Raw genomic sequence first — 15,496 nt, 5'->3', positions numbered from 1 at the left:
TTTACAGGAAAGCAGTTACTGGGGATTCTGCAGAAGTAAGATCCAGGTGGGTGAGGGTTCCTGAATGCTTTCATCTACTTGAACTACAATATGTTGTTACATCTAAAGAGATTCATTAACACTAAATGCTCTCCTTTTTCCTGTATAAGTAAATAGAGATACAGATTGGTTCAACTTTATATTAAAAAAAAGAGCAGAGTTATTTGAAGAAATGCCACCTCCTAGTAGAAAGATCTTTTTTTCTATGTGATTTATAAAGCAATAGAGTATAGTACATTTAGTCACTACAATATTATTCTTTATAATTTAAAGTTACAATTTACTGAGTTTTAGTTTTATAATTAGTACTTCAAAAAAAAATCATGTCATGAGCCTTTGTTTGATTTCCAAATTTAATTTCTCTTCTTAATAAAACTACAACTGATATTTCCTATGTGCAGCTAAGTAACAGTGCTTAGATTAAAAATAAAACTTATTAAAAATTATCATTGTGGTTGCAACCTAAAAGTCCCAGGAACCTATATACAAATGCTTAAGAATGACAGAGATCCTGTAGACGCCATACAATATGATCACTTAACAACCTAGTCATTTTGTTTCTGAGTTACTGAATCAATACTTTTCACACAATAAATAGAAGAAGACAACTTTTCACCATAGATAATCAAAACAATTTTTATTTGGGTTTTGAATATTTTCATACATAAAGTGAAATATGACTACCTAATACTCTATAAATTTGTAAACTACAAACAAAATAATGCACAGTAAAAAATTAGAAAGTTATCAACCATTTTCAATGTGATCTCAAGGACATGAAAACACTCCCCTACATTTTATGCCTCCTCTTTGCCTGGAAAATAAACTCCAAACTCTTTGACATGGCATTTGAAACCCTAAATAATCTGTTTCCAATTTGTTTTTCCAGAAACTCCTGTCCACACCCTCCTCTCTCTAGAACATGCTATAAACGTTAGGTTTCATGTTCTAGTTCATAGTGTTCCCTCGATGTGTTATTTTTCATTTCTCAAAAACTTATACATCTTTCAGGCCCATGTGATCTGTCATTTTCTCTGTAATGTCTTCTCCATACATCCTGCCCCTAGATAGTATTAATCCTTTCTTCTTCTGTACTCTTCTACTGCTATTAAAATTAAATTTAAGTGTTAAAATTATTTATCTCTTCCCTTGAATTACATACACACAAAGGGAAAAAGTCTTACTCATTTTGATTTCACTCAAGCTTAAAAAAATGACTATAAATAGAGGATACGCAATAAATACTTAGCTGAACAGACTTAGTCTTGATTTACATAACAAATTAAACAAACTTTAAGAATAATCCTCATCTATATAAAATGTAAAAGCCATATCACATTGATTTTTTTTGTCAGTTATTATCAGAATCAAATGAAAATCACTTGGCTTTGAATAATAGTGAAAATTTACCCTAAACATGAATTCTCCACATTATCCTTTTAGTATTAAGTAAATCAAACAACTAAATTTCTCTCAGTTTGGAAAGAGGCAGGAAATAGTTATGCAAAAATCCAGTCAAGTACCTGTAAAAAAATAGAAATCAAATATAAGATCCTTACTAATGCTATTAAGAGTATCAAGGTAAGAATCATTTAGTCTGTTAAAGTCTTTGTATGTTAAAGGGTTCGAGACATTTTGAAGACTAAAAAGAATATTAATTCAGTTAAAGGTAACATTAAGAAAAATTAGATATATGCTAAAGGGTCAGTATTAAATCACTGTCACAAAATATTTTTATACAACTCTAAAAATCTCTAATAAATTATAACTTAATAAAATTGCATTCAATATTGCTCTGTCGACTGTAGATCAGCTGTCAGTACACAATAGACTATAGGCCAAACTTGGCCACTCATTGGTTTTTTGAAAAAGTTTTATTGAAACCTAGCCATACCCATTTGTTTCTGTATCATTCCTGTCTGCTTTTGTTCTGCAAAATTGAGTGTAGGACAGAAACTGTATGTCTCACAAAGCCTAAAACATTTACTATTTGATCCTTTAAAGAAAATTGGCCAACTCCTGCTGTAGATAATCAACTGGAATTCTAGTTTGAAAACTTAGACAGTCTGTGTATGTGAGGATTTATTATTCTAGCATTTAGAATATTTATCCAAAGACTTCATCTCAAAAACAAACTTTTAAGAAAGGTATAAGAAATTATGACCTGACAAACTCACTTCTGGGCACACAGAACAAACATTATGGGTGGTTACCAAAGGGGAAGGGGGTGGAGATAGGGTAAAGTAGGGTAAAGGGTATCAGATTTTTTCATGGAGACAGAAGGAGGCCAGACTTTAGGTGATGAAAACACAATGGAATATACATTTCATGTATTATGAAGTTGTATATCTGAAACTTATATAATGTCATTAACCAACATTGCCCCAACAAAATTAATCTTTTAAAAAGGGATATTATGATAGGAAAAAGACACAAGGTAGTTGAATGGATAAGAAAACATGACCCACACATATGTTGCCTACAAGAGACCTACCTCTGAACAAAAGACCTATGCAGGCTGAAGGTGAAGGGTTGGAAAAAATATTCCAAGCAAATAAGGAAAAAAAGCCAGGGTAGCAATACTTATATCAGACAAAAGATACTTTAAAAAAATGGCCACAAAAAGAGACACAGAAGGACACTTCATAATGCTCAAGGGAAGAATTCATCAAGAAGATAAACATTGTAAACATATATGCATCCAACATAGGAGCACCCAAATATATAAGGAAAATCTTAGAGGACTTCAAGAAAGATATTGAGAGAAATACACGTATAGTAAGGGATTTTAACACCCAATGGTCAAAAATGGATAGATCTTCCAAACAAAATACCAATAAGGATATTGTTGAATTGAATGGTACAATAGATCAAATTAACTTGATATATACAGAAACTTTCACCTCAGTGAAGCAAAAGACACATTCTTTTCAAATGTGCATGGAACATTCTAAAGACAGATCACATGATAGGTCACAAAACAAGGCTCAACAAGTTCAAGAAAACTGAAATTACATCAAAGATTTTCTTGGACCAAAAGGGCTTGAAACTAGAAACCAACCTCAAGGAAAGAACTCAAAAACAGTCTAATTCATGGACACTGTATAACATGTTTATTAAACAATAAATGGAGTCACAATGAGATCAAGGAAGAAATTAAAAAGTTTCTGGAAACAAATGAAAATGAACTCACAACAGTCCAAAACCTATGGGACTGTCCTGAGGCAGTCCTGAGAGGGAAGTTCATAGTGATACAGGCATACCTAAAAAAGATAGAAACATTTCAAGTAAACAACCTAACCCTATATCTAGAAGAACTGGTGGAATAAGCCCAGAGCAAGTACAAGGAAGGAAATAAGCAAGATCAGAGCAGAACTGAATGACATGGAGACTAAAAGAACAATTCAAAGGATCAATAAATCCAGGAGCTGGTTCTTTAAAAAGATAAACAAAACTGACAAGCCTTTAAGCAGACTCATTAAGAAAACCAGATAATGAATAATAAAACCAGAAATGAAAGAGAAATTACAACAGATACCACAGAAATACAAAGGATTGTAAAAAATTACTATGAACAGTTATATAGAAATTTGAAAATGGTGAAATGGACAAATTTCAAGAAACATATAATCTTCCAACATTGAATCAAGAAGCAGCAGAAAGTCTGAACAGATGGTAACAGCTAGTGAAACAGAAATCAAAAAATTCCTGGCACATGAAAGCCCTGGACTGGATGGTTTCACAGAAGAGTTTTACAAAACATTTACGGAAGAGCTAACACCTACCCTTCTCAGACTATTCTAAAAAAATCCAAGAAGAGGAAAGACTCCCAAACTCTTTTTATGAAGCCAGCATCATCCTAATCCCAAAGCCAGATAAAGACACAACAAAGAAAGAAAACTAGAGGCCAACATTGCTGATGAACATGCTAAAATCCTCAACAAAATATTGATAAATTGCATTCAGCAATACATTTAAAAGATCATACATCATGATTAGATGGGATTCATCCAAGACACAAGGATGGTTAAATATTGACAACTCCATGAACATAATACATCACATAAACAAAAGGAAAGACAAAAATCACATGATTATATCAATAGATGTGGAAAAAGCATTTCATAAGGTAAAGCACCAATTTATGATAAAAACACTCAGCAAAGTGGGAATAGAGGGACATTCCTCAACACAATAAAGGCCATAGATGAGAAACCTACAGCCAACATCATACTCAATTAGCAAAAACTAAAAGCTTTCCCACTAAGATCAGGAACCAAACAAGGATGTCCACTTTTACCACTTCTATTCAACAAGTACTGGCAGTCCTAGCCACAGCAATCAGACAAGAAAAAGAAATAAAAGGTATCCAAATTGGAAAGGAGGAAGCAAAACTGTCATTGTTTGCAGATGACATGAGAGTGTACACAGAAAATCCTATAGACTCCACCAATAAACTACTTGACCTAATAAGTGAATTTGGCAAAACAGCAGAATATAAAGTCAATATTCAGAAACAGAAGGCATTTTTGTACACCAACAAAGAAATAGCAGAAACTGAAATCAGGAAAAATATCCCATTTGATATAGCAACAAGAAAAATAAAGTGCCTAGGAAGAAACCTAACCAAGGAGGTAAAAGTACTCAGAAAACTACACAACACTGAAGTAAGAAATTAAGGCAGACACAAATAAATGGACACATATACTGTGTTCATGGATTGAAAGAATTTTTTTAAAGATTTTATTTATTTATTTTTAGAGAGGGAAGGGAGGGAGAAAGAGAAAGAGAGAGAAACATCAATGTGTGGTTGTTGGGGGCTGTGGCCTGCAACCCAGGCATGTGCCCTGACTGGGAATCAAACCTGCAATGCTTTGGTTCGCAGCCTGAGCTCAATCCACTGAGCAATGCCAGCCAGGGTGGATTGGAAGAATTAATGTCATTAAAATGTCCATACTACCCAAAGCAATTTATAGATTCAATGCAATCCCTATTAAAATACCAATAACATATTTTACAGATATAGAAAAAATACTTCAAAAACTTCTAAGAAATCATAAATGATCCCGTATAGCCTCAGTAATTTTGAGAAAGAAGAACAAAGTAGGAGGGACCACAAGACCTAATATCAAACTGTATTACAAGGTCACTGTAATCGAAACAGCCTGGTACGGGCATGAGAACAGACACATAGATTAATGGAACAGAACAGAGAGCCCAGAAATAAACCCAAGTCTCTATGGTCAATTAATATTTGACAAAGGGGGCAGGAGCATAAAATGGAGTAAAAATAGCCTCCTTACAAATGGTGTTAGGAGATTTGGACAGCTACATGCAGAATAATAAAACTCGACCACCAACTTATACCATACACAAAAATAAATTCAAGATGGATAAAAGACTTAAATATAAGTTATGACACCATAAAAGTCATAGAAAAGACTATAGGCAGGAAAATTTCAGATATTCCATGCAGCAATATTTTCACCGATATGTCCCCTACAGCAAGGAATATAAAGGAAAGAATAAACAAATGGGACTACATCAAACTAAAAGGCTTCTGCACTGCTAAGAAAAGCATCAGCAAAATGAAAAGTGAACTAACAGGGGAACATATTTGTCAATGATATCTCGGACAAGGATTTTATCTCCAAAATATATACAGAACTCACACAACTCCACACAAGGAAGGCAAACAATCCAATTAAAAAATGGTCAAAGGATCTGAACAGATACTTCTCCAAAGAAGACATACAGAGGGCCCAGAGACATATGAATGGATGTTCAAAATCACTAGCAATCAGAGAAATGCAAATTAAAGTCACAATGAGATACTGGTTCACACTGGTCAGTATGGCTATCATTAACAAATCAAAAAACAAGCACTGGAGAGGTTGTGGAGAAAAGGTAATCCTAGTGTACTGTTGGTAGGAATGCAGACTGGTGCAGCCACTGTGGAAAACAGCATGGAATTTCCTGAAAAAACTAAAGATGAACTGCTTTTTGAGCCAGTAATTCCACTGCTGGGATTATACCCGAAGAATCCTGAAAAATTAATTTAAAAGAACCTGTGTACCCCAGTGTTCATATCAGCCATAAGGCCCAGTGCTGGAAATAGCCTAAGTACCCATAAGGAAATGAGTGAATCAAAAATCTATGGTACATTTCACAATAGTATGTTACATAGCAGAAAGAAAGAAGGAACTCCTACCATTTTCCAACAGCATGGATGGAATTGGAGAGTATTACGCTAAGTGAAATAAACCAGGCAGTGAAAGACAAATACCACATAATCTCACCTATAAGTAGAACTTAATCAACAAAACAAACAAGTGAGCAAAATAGACCAGAGACATGGAAATAAAGAACAAACTGATAGTTACCAGAGGCAAGGGAGGAGAGGGGTAATGGGGGAAAGAAAAGGAAGGGTCTAGTCAAGGAATAAGTATAAAGGATCCATGGACAAGGACAGTGATAGGGGGAAGATTGTATGTGGGGGGACATGTGGGCAGGGTAGGAGAGAGTAATGGGGGAAATTCGAGACAACTGTAATTGAGCAACAATAATGAAATAAAAAAAATAAAAGAGCAGACACTCCCCCCCAAAAAGGGATATTATGATAGGAAATGTATAGATGTCAACTACATGAAAAATATAAAGCATATACATATGGAATATTTTTAAAGAATAAATTATTTTATTTTAATACCTTTAACATATGCCTGCTTTATTGTTCTTCATTAACTAGGAAAAGTAACGGTCTTTATATTAGAGTATGTCACTGAAAATTAACTTTTCCACCACTGTTGCTTCACTAAAAAGTAGAAATTTAATTCTTCCTATATGGATAAAGGAGTAAAGTTAAATATAATTATTTTTAAAAATAAGGGGAGGAAATGGTGGAAAGAGGGAGAAGGAGAGAGGGGAGAGGGAAAGGAATATTGGGGAAAGGGAAGAGCAAACTCACTGTACCTCATTCTCTAACTGATATGAAGCCAATCTGTGTACCAAAATTAAGACCATCTCGGACATGGGAGAAGTACTTATCAGGATGGCAGGATGTACAGAGGTTGAGATCTTGCTTCTGGTCCTGAATATTCTGTGGCAGAATTCCTCCCTTTTCTAGAAGAATCCTTAGGATAAAGATTTTTCAAAACATAACAAGTTTATTTTACCAATAGCGAAAGCAATATGAAATAGGTATGGATACTGGTGTGAAAGAATTTGTAGAAAGATATGCTTGGAACAATGCAAGTTGTTATTTAGTTACAGAACTTGGACATGTCAGGAAATTATAGATTTTATCACCATTTATCTCCTATATGAACTATCCAACCTTTCATATTATCCTGCAGACATGATCTGGATACAGAATTTTATAACTGAAATCAAGTACTTATTTTAGAAGAAACTGTCAAGTTACCAGGGTATTTGTAGACAAGATTCTCTTGATTTGGACAGAGCATGCTTTTTAGTCATTTGATCCTCCCATCTCCTTTCTCCAAATTTTCCCTAGAAAAGGTGCTTCTCCATAAAGACTTTATGATATAAAATATGACTATAAATTAGTGATACTTAGTCCAAAACTAACATTTGTGTTTCTCTCTCTTTTTTTTTATTGTTGTTCCAGCGATAGCTTGGATGGATCTGGAGAGCATTATGCTAAGTGAAATAAGCCAGACAGTGAAAGACAAATACCATATGATCTCACCTCTAAATGAAACCTGATCAACAAAATAAACAAGCAAGCAAAATACAACCAAAAGTAACATTTAAGAATCCATTTCAATCCTTTCTGCTAACGTGCTAAATGAGGCAGAATCTAGGCAAGGTTTTGCTGAGTGAAATACATACATGATTCAAATAAGACATTAATTTTCCTTTGTTGAAAGGACAAATAATTTTTAACAGCTAATAATAACAAAACTTCATAAACTCAAAACTGTAAGGGACCATAAAAAATTTGAAAGTGACTATGTGTTTATATTATATGATATTTTTGCTAAGAAATATATTCCTCTATTCAAAAAATGCCAATGATTTTAAAATATTAGCTTCCTAGTTTATCACATTTAGGAGAATTTAGCTGAGGAACAGCTATGAAGTAAGGTACATGTCAATTTGTCTATATCAAGTTTAACCTTCACTTTTAAATCAGTTAGAGATACTAGCTAGGAAAATGTCTATTATTAAAACTTAGATAAGAATATATTTCATATTTAAGATGAGTTTTTGTGTACATATATATGTCTGCTATTTAAATATCTGCCACCTGAATTTTTTCTTGCAGTTACTTGTTTTCTAAATTAATTTGAATTTTAGAAGCAATAAGCAAACTTGCAGTTCTGGAATGAAACCACACATACCTGGTAGCTTTACGAATGTCAACATAGGGATCTGATGAGTCAAACTGCCGCACACATTCAGGATCAAGATTATGAAATGCCTTTGCTGATTCCTTTGGAAGAGTAAAACAGCAAGGTCCTACTGAAGGCCCCAGTACGACAACAATATCTTCCAAACTACAGCCATATTCTGTTATCATAGCATTCACAGTAGCCATAGCAACACCTAGCAAAGTACCTCTCCAACCTGATAAACGGGAAGAATGAAAGATAAGGACAGTTAAAACATAACAAAATTTCACCTTAATTTTTATCTGTTAAAAATAAGCACAGTTTCTATTTTTTCAAGTCCAGAATTAGTAAATGAATTATAAAATTAATTAAGCTAAATGATGAATTAACGAATTAAAATACTGATTTTTAAATGAGGTATATATAGAAGAGACATTTAATAGGGGAGGGCGTCCCTTCCATTTCCTTCTAGTTTCCACTGGCATCATGCCTTCTTAGTCTTCACTTCCTGTCCCCCTCACTTTTCCCCCACATTTTTAAAAATTGTGAAAAAATATAAAATTTACCATTCTAAAGTGTACAATTAATAGGTTAAGTATATTTACATTGTTGTACAACAAACCTCTACAACTTTTTCACCTTGCAAAACTGAAACTCTATACAAGTTTTAAATAATAAATCTCCCTTCCAACCTCCCCCTGGTACCTAGTAACCACCATTCTATTTCCTGTTTCTATGAATTTGACTACTCCAGTTACCTCATGTAAGTGGAATCATGTAGTATTTTTCTTTTTGTGACTGGCGTATTTCACTTAGCATAATGTCCTCAAGGTTCATTCATGTTGTAGCATGTGTCAAGATTTCCTTCTTTTTAAAAGCTGAATAATATTCCATATTATGCATATACCTCACATTGCTTATCCATTAATCCATCAATGGACACTTGACTTGCTTCAACATCTTGGCTATTGTGAATAATGCTAATATTAGCATGAATGTGCAAGTATCTTATCGAGATCCTGTTTTCAATTAAGTTGAATATATACTCAGAAATGGAACTGCTGGATAATATGGTAATTCTATTTTCAAATTTTTGAAGAAACACCATACCATCTTCCATAGCAGCTACACCATGTTACATTCCCACCAATAATAGTGCACAGGGTTCCAATTTCTCCACATCCTCACCAAAACTTTTCTTTTTTAAAAAATTATATTTTATTGTTTGTTATTACAGTTGTCTCAATTTGTGCCCTTTACCCCCCTCTATCCCCCTCCACCCAGGCCCTATTCCACTCCTTCAGGCAGCACTCTGTTGTCCATGTCCATGGGTCATGCATACATGTTTTCTGGTTAATCCCTTCCCTAATAGGTGTGTGGTGATATCTCATGTGGTTCTGATTTGTATTTTCCTAATTATTAGTCATACTGAGCATATTTTCACATGCTTGTTAGTCATTTTTATATTATCTTTGGAGAAATGTCTAACCAAGTACTTTGCTTATTTTTTTAAACAGGTTATTTGCTTTTTAATGTTGTTATTGAGTTACAGGAGTTCTTTATATATTATGTACATTAACCCCATGTCAGATTTGAATTGCAAATATTTTTCCCATTCTTCGAGCTGTGATGCAGTTTTTAATTTTGATAAAATCCAGTTTATTTGTAATTTTGTTGCATGTACTTTTATTGCCATATCTAGAAAACCATTGCCTAGTCCAAGATCACAAGAATTTACACTTGTTTTCTTCTACAAGTTTATAGCTTTAGCTCTTTCATTTACTTCTTTGATCCATTTTTAAGTTAACTTTTATATGTGATATAAGACAATGGTCCACCATCTATTTTTCTTTGCATGGAAATGTCCACTTTTCCCAGAATCATTTATTAAAGAGATTATTCTTTTCCCATATGTACCTGGTCAAAAATCAATCGACCATATATGCGTGGTTTTATTTTGGGGTTCTCTATTCTATGTTGTTGGGAACTGTAGCTTTATAATAAGTTTTGAAATCAGGAAGTGTGAGATGTTTGTTATTTTTTAATAGTTTCATTTTGATAGCTTTATCTTTGGTATTTTAAAACTTAATATTTCAAAATCTAAGAATAAATAACATTCCCTTTTTATATCCAGGAACTAAGATTCAAATTTTAAGTAACTTTTGACAATGTCAAATAGCAATCCTGACTTCTAGTTGTATAATTCTATTACCTTAGCCACTTTCTTATTTATCTATGGCCTAAAAAGAAAAGCAGTCATAAATTTACAAGTAGAGGAAAATCCAGAAAGATCATTCCTCATTTCACATAGACATATAACCACTGGATAATCTAAAATAGTATTTTAAAACATTTCCAGAAAAACAAAATTCCATAACCTTAATATATAATCTAAAAACCCTTCTTTGTTCTTAGCATATTAAACTAAATGCAATTTTCCAAACATTTCTCACTTTTTCTTACCTCCATACCTTTACACATGCTGCTGCACTGTAATGAACACCTTTCTGCAACATGCCTAACCTTCCTCTTCCTCACTGCCTAGACTTCCAGGCTTCTCAGTAGCAACATCACACCCTGGAGAGTGTTTGAAAAGCTTGAAGGTTTTTTTTAAATTTTAAAAATCACAACAAACAGGAATTTCAAAATCTCAGCAAACTGTCTGCCATGTAAGATGATCTTGACCAAAATGTTACTACTAGCACTCCTGCTGAGCAACACTGGCACCTAGCCTAACCCTATAAATTCCTCAGGAATCAGCTTAGGTGCCACTTTTTCTGGGGGGAGTTCTACTCTGCTTCACATAATTTGATTTAGGTTCTCCTTTTATCTGCTTCTATAATAGTAGTATGCTGATCTTAACCCTATCTTTTTACTTATAACTGTTTATTTGTTTGCCATGCCTACCAGAAAGAAATTGTAATTTTTCCTGTGCTACAAAATGGTAAAATCCTAAATGTTTAATTAAGTTTACTTACCAGAGTGAGCAACCCCACATGCTTTTTTGACAGGATCTGCAAAAACTATTGGTATACAATCAGCACCAAGAGCTGCTATTGTGACGCCTCTCTGATTTGTGGTGATTCCATCATAAGATTCAGGTTCCTTCCTTCCCATGACCCAGACGTCATTGGCATGATCAGTCTAATATCAAAGATGTGTAATAAAAATGTTTTGAAAGTAGGATTTCTCATACCATAAGCTTTTATGAAAGTATTCATTTTGCACAAAATTATATAACCAGTTTAAGATTACTACCATTCATTAAATATTCACCTCTATATAAGATAAAATACCAAATTTACTTATCATTTCATTTTTGTTATAATTGCTGCATATTTTATTTAAAGAAAGCAGAATTTAACATTTAATAACAGTACCCATCACGAACACTTCCTACTAGAGATGGGTAAGTATGTGAAGTACTTTCCACAATGAACTAATTCATTGAAATAAGTTAATTACTAAGTCAATGATATTTTTATTTTTTCTGGACTCAAGTGAAGTTAAAATTCTGTAACAAACAAAGCACTATCTCATCAATTGTACCCCAAGTTCCTCCTGGTGTTAACTTAGAAAATAATGGCCTTTCTTTTCCACAATTCAGGAATCTTCCTTCTAGGTCAAAAAGGGCAGTGGTACTATATACTCTCTGAGAGTTAATTGTGCTTTTAGATGTGAGGAACTCCAGGTGAATGAATATATATATATATATATATTTTTTTTTTTTTTACATATATTCTTGATTTTTTAGGCTATGGTATATGGGTCAAAGAAAAACAACTATAATCATTATCCTAAAGTTTTAGATAAAACACCAGATGAAAAAAGTTAAATAGCTTGCATAAGGTCCATTAGTCATTAGCAGGCTTAAGAATATACTTTAGATCTTCTAAAATATGAAACATAATTTTACCTTTATTCGGTAAAAGTTCTTCACATTAAATCCTGCAGCACACCCCAACCTACGCAGATTTTCTTGAACAACTACCTTAGGATCTCTCCGTTTGGAACTACTGAAGAGATTTAAAGAGCTGAGAGTTGGTAGGTAAGATATTCCACCTGTTCTTGTAGTAAATCCATGTATGAAAATATCTGTTGAAGATAAATAGTGAAGAGTAAAAATATGCCATACAAAACACTATAAAAAGCATTATAAACTCTATCTCTTCGTAAGACTTTACCTGATCACTTCAACCTGTATTTATCTGGCACCTAATTCTATAGAACTTTGCACCTCCATGTGTTCTTATTACCCACTGCTTTGTTCTACCTTTCCTATGGAGTTTTACTCTTCAAAGGGAATTTTCTGTCCTATTTGTTTTTGTTATTCCCAATAGCATATAGTACATAGTAAATATTATTTATTCAAGAAGGCTGTTTTAAATTTCACTGTTCTGTCATGCCGCCAGTGAGTTGAGGCTTCAGAATTGCTAAATAGGAAATGCTTAGGGTTATAAATCTCATTTTAAAGGAAGCCTGGGGATCTGTCTTAAAGCTGAATTTGAATAAAGCAAATTTATTTATGCAGGGGGCTTTGAAGGGGCTATCCCTTCATATCCCTTGACATTCCTAACTCTATAAGATCATCCATGACATTCCCATGTTGCAACTGATGCCCACACAGTCTACAAAAGAAAGAAGGAAAAAAAGAAGTGAACAACTTCTAAAGAATGACTGGTTTTTCACATGCATGATGAAAACAACAGATGGCATGTAATATACCTGAAATCAAAGGAGATGTGATTATGGTTAATTCTCCTTTCAGTGTTGGCAGACTTCTCAAATAGGTTTCTATTTCATTCTGTATTGCTTCTAGTTCTTGAGCTGTGATGATGTTTACCTCAGAAGCCTGTTTCAAAAGACCTTCCTTCAAAGTTACCTCTAAATCTTCAAACTCAAAATTGTAAACATCAGTGAAGAGTTGATCAATGAAAGCCTTCATTAATGTCTTCCGGTGCATGGGTACAATTACCTTAATGCTGCTCAGATTTTTTTCATCAATTTTTTGTTTAATGGTATACAAAGACACAGCCATACTGGGATTGCTAACAGTCTCAAATTCTCTCAAGAGAGCTGATAATCCACTGCTTGTTTCTAATTCATAGTTGTCATGGTCACTGTTACTTTCACAGTTGATGTTGCTGCAACACATTATGCAAAGGAGCTTGGACTTGGCAGCATGGTGATACCCAAGAGCATTCAATGACTTCAGTAATGTCCGATGATCGTTTTTCTGAGAGTTCAATTTCAAACCAAAAAGATCAATCACCACTGCTTCCGCCATCCTTCGGTAAGGGTACACAGCTCTTCAAGAAAGTTTTTGTGCCCCCCACAGTCACCTGTAAAGAAATATTAGCATAAATAAGACTGTAAAATTATATTGATCTTCTTATAGTTACAACAGAAATTTGTGGCTGAGGTTAAAAAAGAATTGCATTGATCTAAATATGTAAGCAAAATAGTTACTCTAGACCTCTCCCAGAAAAGCTAGTTCATTGTCATAGAAGAATCATGACAATTAAAGCAAAGGCAACTGTTCATTTATTTTCTGAAAGTACATGTACATCTTCACAGCAAAACAACAGCTCCTGTGTTTCTCATATATGTGTTTCTCTTATATGTTTTTCATATAGGGAATTTCTTGTTGACTTAAAGTCCAGTTTATTAATTACATGGTATCAATTTAAGTTATATATTATTAATTCTAATAGGACTGGCACGTTAGGTCACATCCCTTGACAAGAAGTGCGGAATCTTAAATTCAGTAAGTTAAATGGAGCTGCACGTTAAAATCGTGTTTTTAAGAGACAAAAGCGGAGATGACCCACACATTTCTCTCCAGTATTTACACAATACTACAGGTATGGCAATTACCCCATGCCTCCTACCTGCTTTCCTACTCCTTCCCGTCGCGAGGATTTCTCACCTCACCAGGTCCTCCCACCGGGCAGTCGGTCGGCTTCAGGTGACTCGCTTCCGGGACCTCCTTTTGCCCAAGACTTCCTTGGGCCACCACTCCCAACCTCCACTCCCAACCTCCACTCCCTACCATCCAGGACTCTCGCCCGAATTCATCTCGTCAGTTTCGAAAAACAGTAAGAGAAGCGAGGGTGCCCGTGAAGTTCCACAAAACGCGTCTGTCACCGCCGGCCCGAGCTGGGCTCCCCCCCCCCCCCCCCCCCCCCGCTCCCCGGGCGCGTCCCTACCTGCCCAGGCACCTCCCCAGGCACCTCCCCTGACCTCGCCCCACCCCCTAGGGACTTTCCGACGGTCACACGCACACCTCAGGCAGCACAAAAGTACTCGCCTCCAAGTGCCCAACCTTCGCCGTGGACTCCGTCAGCGGCCAGGGGTTGGGATTTGCCCCACTCCCACCCCACGTCTGAACCCCGACAAAACCGGGAAGCCGCCAGACTGTCACCTGGAGTCCAAAGCCTGGACCCCGTGCCTCGGAGGGCTGGTGGGCTGTAAGGAAGCAGGTCCACCTCTCCCATCTCCCTCACCTCGCCCACCTCAGCACAGACGACGTATCCCCGCCTGGCATCGCCTAGCTAGGGTCCTGCAGTCCGAGTACGGCCTAAGCGACCGGGGAAGAGCTCAGGGGCTTGGACGCCCACCCGGCGAACGCAGTGGGCCGACCCCGGGGCCCCGGAATCCCGGGAGTTGCTGAGCGCAGCGCCTGAGGCTGCCTCTGCATTTCCGGGTCAGGGCGGCCCTTCGAGCTCGCTCCCCTCGGCCCTGCTGGGGGAAGAGGAACCGAAACTGGAGCCCGGAAGGGCGTCTGGCGGCTGAGCCGGAGGTCGGCGGGCTGGGGGCTGGGGAGGTACGCGGGCAAACCGGGCCAGGAGGGGCGCGGGTGGGGGAGACACCGGGCAAACGGGGCCAGGAGGGGCGCGGGTGGGGGAGACACCTCGGTCACAAGGCGCCACGTCCGCTTTACCTTCCAGTGGGGACGGGTCGCTGTCTCTGAAGTGTGGTCGCGACGCTTGGCGCAGTCACCAAAGCACGGGCCTGAGAACCGCATTTTCTTAGCACTTGGCAGTTTGTTACATGAAAGGTTTTCTTCCTCCTCCGTTTTTATTCCCAAAAACGAGTTG

At 36.1% G+C, this 15,496-nt stretch overlaps 1 protein-coding gene across 4 annotated transcripts; it reads right to left on the bottom strand.

The window, feature by feature from the left end:
* Nucleotides 1-655: 655 nt before the first annotated feature.
* Nucleotides 656-15,174, bottom strand: LACC1 (laccase domain containing 1). Of its 4 annotated transcripts, none has more exons than XM_036011336.1 (7): nucleotides 14,912-15,174; nucleotides 13,122-13,738; nucleotides 12,313-12,491; nucleotides 11,375-11,540; nucleotides 8,406-8,631; nucleotides 7,007-7,172; nucleotides 656-1,562 (listed from the first exon to the last, which is right to left on the bottom strand). In XM_036011336.1, exons 2-6 carry the CDS (start codon nucleotides 13,681-13,683, stop codon nucleotides 7,013-7,015), a joined length of 1,293 nt encoding a protein of 430 aa, XP_035867229.1. In that variant the 5' UTR covers nucleotides 13,684-13,738; nucleotides 14,912-15,174; the 3' UTR covers nucleotides 656-1,562; nucleotides 7,007-7,012. The 4 variants fall into 4 exon arrangements, with proteins under 4 accessions (XP_035867229.1, XP_028382639.1, XP_035867228.1 ...); XM_028526838.2 differs by having other exon boundaries at nucleotides 7,012-7,172; nucleotides 14,912-15,173; XM_036011335.1 differs by lacking the exon at nucleotides 14,912-15,174 and adding an exon at nucleotides 14,683-14,864 and having other exon boundaries at nucleotides 7,012-7,172.
* Nucleotides 15,175-15,496: the final 322 nt, after the last annotated feature.

Source organism: Phyllostomus discolor, chromosome 11 (genome assembly GCF_004126475.2).
Source record: "Phyllostomus discolor isolate MPI-MPIP mPhyDis1 chromosome 11, mPhyDis1.pri.v3, whole genome shotgun sequence".
Taxonomy (NCBI): Eukaryota; Metazoa; Chordata; class Mammalia; order Chiroptera; family Phyllostomidae; genus Phyllostomus; species Phyllostomus discolor.
This window is presented reverse-complemented; position numbering and strand designations above follow the sequence as displayed.

Excerpts from the sequence above, each read along its gene's own strand:
- LACC1 (XM_036011336.1), bottom strand. The coding sequence starts at position 13,683 with ATGGCGGAAGCAGTGGTGATTGATCTTTTTGGTTTGAAATTGAACTCT. Across the intron at positions 12,492-13,121 it reads CACATCTCCTTTGATTTCAG|ATATTTTCATACATGGATTT; the intron begins GTATATTACATG and ends TATCTTCAACAG. Across the intron at positions 8,632-11,374 it reads ATGTGGGGTTGCTCACTCTG|GTTGGAGAGGTACTTTGCTA; the intron begins GTAAGTAAACTT and ends CCCGTTTATCAG.